This window comes from Pyrus communis, chromosome 2 (genome assembly GCF_041283825.1).
Source record: "Pyrus communis isolate YQ-2024b chromosome 2, ASM4128382v1, whole genome shotgun sequence".
NCBI classification, from domain to species: domain Eukaryota; kingdom Viridiplantae; phylum Streptophyta; class Magnoliopsida; order Rosales; family Rosaceae; genus Pyrus; species Pyrus communis.
In genome coordinates, this window is record NC_142566.1 from 146,404 (window position 1) to 152,403 (window position 6,000).

The following is a 6,000-nucleotide window of genomic DNA, read 5'->3' on the forward strand; positions in this document are numbered from 1 at the left end:
TAAACTTGCTTCCTTCGTTTTTCTCCATCTTCGCTTCTTTTGTTCATGCCCTAACCTTTAGACTTTATAGACCAATGGCAAGCGTGCTACTTTTCTATAAGCAGACAGACGGCGTAGCCTATCCAGCCGTAGATGTTGGTGTAGAACTTTACAAAGTTGTTAGCCATATGGTCGGTAGCCGAATGTCTTACTTACCAAAGCAGACAAGTCTGCGTGACCACTAGGTTGCTAACCTTGGCTTTCTCCAATTCCATAAGTTGCGTAGCAAGTATCACAACACTTTAGGACTTGGTGTAGGTTGTTCCGCACTTAGCAGAGGTGAAGCTTATCAACTACGTAGCTTGTCGCCAATGAATAAAACTTCGTATATGCATGCTAGCTTGTTTAACCTTTCACAAGAATGTGTGGTTGTATAAGTCTAGCGCGGCTTTACTGCTCGAATGGTAAGCCGTAGGCAGTCTTTCAAAAACCGTAGGCTACCTTAGTCTACTCAGTAGCAGCTTTAGGGTTCCAGGGCAACCGTCCATAGAGCGTACTGCGTAATGTGCCTCATCTGTTTCTGAGGCCTAGTTCTCCACGGATTAGGCCAAGAGACCCAAAATCCTTTAGTTAGCTAATCCTTGAAAAAGACCTTTATGGCTATTTCTAGGAATCTCGACGCAAGCCATCGTGCACCTAGTTATACCAGGGCAGCTAGGCTCATCCACGTCTGGATATTCGGAGTGTAAGTTTATCATCTTGCCTTAGAGAGTATACCCATATGGGTGTCGGGGAATTGGTTTACCCTCTCACACTGGAGAGCAATTAGTTTATCCTTTCGCACTAGAGAGCATGTTTGGTCCTTCAAGGGGCGCAATTTCTGCATTAAGTCCTTAAGAAGGGCGTGATCTTCTTTTGAAGTGCAAGAATGATCAGTTGTTGTAACCATGCAGCCGAGCCAAGTTATAGATTACTTCTAAATTCCTCATTGAAAAATGAGTGAAATGAACGAGAACTTAGCTGTAAGGTAAGAACTGCATAATAACTGGATGGTCCTCAGCTTGGGAGGTGGTGCCCGTCTAGCTACTTAAGTCTTCGAGCTTTGATGTGGCAGGAGGTCACACATGGTACTTCCTCAGATTATAAATGTTCCACTGCTTTTCGATCTCTTTGTCGTTTATAGTGGTGAGGGTGTAACTACCCTTGCCGCCTACTTTGCTGATCTTGTACGGACCTTCCCAGATGAGATCCATCTTTTTAGAGCCTTCTTTACAAGGCAGTGATGAAGGCTTTTCTTAAGACTAGATCTCTGGGTTGGAACAACTGGATCTTGGCCTTTTTGTTGTAGCTGGAAATGAGTTGCTACTAATAGGCTGCGATGTAGGTGATGGTCTGCTTGCGCTTCTCCACTGCCAGATCTAAGCATGTGGCCATCTCCTTACTATTCTGCTCAATGCCTAGCAATAGAGTGCTGATACTTGGCATGGTGACATTTGGGAAAAATGATTGCTTCTGAACGAAATGCCAAAGAGAAAGAAATCTCATTGGTGGCTTGTTATTTGGTCGTGCGATATGCCCATAAACATCTAGGGAGTTTGTCTGGCCACTTTCCTTTCTTTTTGGAGAAGGATTTCTTGAGGCAGTCGAGAATCGTTTTACTGGATGCTTCAGTCTCCCCATTGCCTTGGGGATATCTCAGTGTGGACATGTGCTGCTTGATGTTATACTTTTGGAAGAACTTCGTCAAATCTTTGCCCATTAATTACGAGATGTTGTCGGTGACGATGAATTGGGGATACCAAATTGGCAAATAATGTTCCTCCATATGAAGCGCTATATGTCCTCTTGAGTCATCATTGTCATGGGCTTTACTTCTACTCATTTGGTGAAGTAATCGGTTGCCACGATCATCATGCCTTTGCCCACAGTAGTGGGCAGCATTGGCCCTACCAAGTCGATTACCCACTGCATGAATGGCCAAAGACTCATCTGTGGGTGTAGCTCGCTGGCAGGCAATATTGGTACCAGCTTGTAGAGTTGGCAACGATCGCACTTTTGCACTAACTTATTAACGTCTTGATGCATGGTAGGCCAGTAGCAGCTTGTATTAACAGCCCTCTGGGCTAAGGATCAGACTCCAGAGTGATTTCCATAAACGTCTTCGTGGATTAAGCTTAGAACCATTAAGTCGTCGAGAGGCGCTAGGCAGCGAAGATGTGGTCCAGTGTAGGATCTTCGGGCAACAATGCTATGATACTTTGGCTGCCAGTTCTTCTTCTATGTTTGGCTTGTCTAAATATTCCATCGGGATAGAGCAATTCAGTTGGTGGTTGAGGGTGGAGCCTAGGCCGACTAGTGCGTCTGCGTGGGCGTTGTCTGCCCTTAAAACTTGAGTAAGGGTGTAAGTCTGAAATGCCTCAAGCTGCTTGCGTACTTTTTCTAAGTATTGCGCCATCTTTGGATGTTTTGCCGTGTACCCCCCAGTGCTCTAGTTGGTGATCAGCTAGGAATCGGAATGAATTGTAAGCTTTTTCACTGCCAAGTTTTTTGCCATTCAAAGGCCTGCTAGTAGGGCTTCGTACTCTGCTTCGCTGTTGGATGCGTTGAAGCCTAAAGTATTCGCCTGCTCGAGCATCAAACCGTCTGGGGTGACAAGGACCATGCCTGCTTCCGAGCCTTTGTAATTGGATGCGTCGTCGACATGCAAATGCTAGAAGTCTCCATCGGGCGAAGCAGGTGTGGCTAGGGTGTGCTCGGCTGCCTCCGGAGTGTCGTTGGGTCGCTATGTTGCGTCGCCTAGGCTAGGTGTGAAGATGCGGTAGGGAGCTATGGAGCTAGGGCCATGATACACGTAGTAAGAGATGCTCAACTGTTGGTATCGGGCCGCTCTAAAGCTGAATTATGAAGCAAGGTCGGCTTAGGCCATATGACGCGTAGCAGAAGTGATGTTCAACTTGCTAGTATATGTTACTCCTATGTAGAATTTTCTTGGGTGAAGAGGATAAAACTTGCTTCTGAGTGTCCTTGTAACATCCCAAATCGTCCAGGGGAGTGGATCATGTAAGCCTTATATATATATATATATATATATATATATATATATATATATATATATATATATATATATATATATTCTAATCTCTACCTAGCACGAGGCATTTTGGGAACTCATTAGCTTCGGATTCCATCGGAACTCCGAAGTTAAGCAAGTAGTGCGCGAAAGCAATCTCATGATGGGTGATCCACTGGGAAGTTCTCGTGTGAGTTCCCAGAAACAAAACCGTGAGGGCGTGGTTGGGGTTCAAAGCGGACAGTATCGTGCTACGACGGAGTCACGCCTGGGATGTGGTGGGGGCCCAGGCTAGGATGTGACAATTTGGTATTAGAACCAATCCCTAGCCGGAAGTGTGCCGACGAGGACGTCGGGCCCCTAAGACCACCTCCAATGGTGGGCTAAATGCTAAATTCCCCCCCCCCCCCCAAACCATCTCCAACCCATGCTAAAACATTGGGCTAAATGCTAAATGTTAAAGCTGGGCCAAATACCCCGCAGAATTCCCCCCCACCGTGCGACTGGACTTGTTGGCCATTGGGCCAGTCTTGGCCCGTTCACGCTCTAATGCGCCCTACTTGCAACTCCTGCAATTCATTCCCGACAAGGGTGGGCCCCGCTGTCAGCAGTTTATCGACCACCCAATGCAATCTAACGGCTACATTTTCAATCCGATGGCTGGTTTTCACGTACCGTTGGTTGATCCAACGGCCCAGATTCAAATTTGATTTTTTTAAATATGTTATTTTAAAATATATTGAATCCAACGGCTAAGATCGAATATAATCAAATCTAACGGTAAAAAAAAAAAAAAAGATCTAACAGCCCAAATTTAAATCCAACGGCTAAAATAATTTTAAAAAATTATTTAACTCAAAATTCACCTAAAAACTCAATAAATACATATGTATTTGTTCAAACATCCACACAAAACTCAATTTTCTCTTACAATTCTTCCAATTTATCTTTCTACCATTTCCAAATTGTTTAACATGGCAAGAGAGCATATTAGCGGTCGTAATTGGAGTTGTGAGGAAAATGTTGCTCTATGCTTGACATGTTCTGTTAGCGAAGATGGTGCAGTTAGCATAAATCAAAATAAGAAGGTTTTGTGGGATAAAATCATTGCAAAGTTTCAAGAAAACTACAATGACGGCGGGCGGGATGGTGGTGGTGTTTATGATCGGTGGAAGACTATCAAAAAAGCATGCAATTTATGAAAGGGAAGCTTGGAGAGAGCTGTGGTTGGCATGGCTAATGGAAGGAGCGCCACAGAAATTGTGAGTTTTGTTCTTGATATTTTATTTGTCATGTACATAATATTATGTTGCAACTCATTATTTTTATGTATTTTTTGCATAGGGTGACAAAGCAATGGAAATTTATAACACAAGAGTAACACCAAAAAATCAAGTTTTTAAGTTGCAACATGCTTGGGACGTCCTCAAGGATTGCCCGAGGTGGGGAACCGATGTGGACCAACAATGGGGAAGATTATTTCAACGTGAAGCTGCACAGACAAATGACAGAGATGAAGGTGTCGATGAAATGACCCCATCTCCTTCTTTTGCAAGGCCCTTGGGAAGAGATAAGCAAAAGGAAGCAAAGAGAAAAGGGAAGTCCCAAGATCTGATGAGTGGACACTTTGATACCGGAATTGCAAAATTGAACGAAACTCATAACGCTCGCCAAGAAGAAGCGGCCCAAATGCGTTTGCAAATGAAGGAAATCTCGGATAGGGAGGAAAATAGGTTTGAAATTGAATTCATGATGAAGGACCTTAGCAAATACACTCCAGAGAGGAAGAAGTTCTTACGTGGTAAGCAAAAGGAAATTATGCGAAAGTCTACCTCAAGGAGTATGTTTCAAGATGATGAATCCTCTGAACCCTATATCCCAACATTTCAACGAAGTCCATCACCAAGTGAAGATGGTGGATATGATTGTTAAGTTTATGTAGTGTATGAATTATGTGCTTTATTAATTGTCGTTTGTATTAAATTTATGTAGTTTATTAATTATGTGGTTTATGAATTATCGATTGTATTAAGTTTATGTGGTTTATGTACTTTATTAAATTTTTGTCTTATTAATTATCCAATAATTTATGTCTTATTATTCCACACTTTGATGTAGAATAGATGCCTTCAATAATTCAACCTCCATTCAATAATTTATCCAACGTACTAGACAAAATACTTTGCATAAGAAGACACTTAAATTTATTTCTCGAAAATAACAACATAGTACATTTAAAATTATTACATAAATGCTTAACCAACATCATCAACATTCATTTTCTCAGCGCCATACATGCTCAACCAAATCCTTACGGAGTGTGTCATGACATTGAGGAGCTTGAATTCTATTTAAATGTCTCATATACTCACTTAAGGTGACCCTATCCTATCGAGTCTCATTTGTGGTTAGAGCGAGATATTCAACATCTCTTGCAATAGCTCTCGCATGTGTTGGTTGGTCATCATCCACATCTTCTTCTAAATCTTCTTCAATTATGATGTATTCATCTTCCATAATCATGTTGTGCAAAATTATGCACGTCACCATCATTGAATGGAGGTCTTCGGACTGCCAAAATCGTGCAGGCCCTCTAACAATGGCCCATCAAGCTTGTAGGATCTCGAACGCTCTCTCCACATCCTTATTGTAAGACTCTTGCCTCTACGAAAATAATTTCTTCTTTGCACTATTGAGATGAGAAAAACTTTTGACAAAGGAAGACCAACTAGGATAAATACCATTAGTTAGGTAGTAACCTAGCTCATACCTATTACCATTTACCTTATACTGAAATTCTGGTGCCCATCCATTGACAACATTATCGAACAAAGGAGAAGACCAAAGAACGTTGATATCGTTGTTTGATCCAAGAGCGCCGAAGAAAGCATGCCAAATTCATGTGTCGTAAGACGCCATAGCCTTGAGCACGATGGTTGGCTTGTCATGAC

The 6,000-nt window shown here is 42.5% G+C and overlaps 1 protein-coding gene across 1 annotated transcript; it reads left to right on the forward strand.

Moving 5' to 3' along the window:
* The first annotated feature begins 4,278 nt into the window (after positions 1 to 4,278).
* On the forward strand, positions 4,279 to 4,981 carry LOC148698318 (uncharacterized). The gene is made up of 2 exons (XM_088678015.1): positions 4,279 to 4,311; positions 4,394 to 4,981. The coding sequence occupies exons 1-2, from the start codon at positions 4,282 to 4,284 to the stop codon at positions 4,979 to 4,981; spliced, it is 618 nt and encodes a 205-aa protein (XP_088534141.1). The 5' UTR covers positions 4,279 to 4,281.
* The last annotated feature ends 1,019 nt before the right edge of the window (positions 4,982 to 6,000 follow it).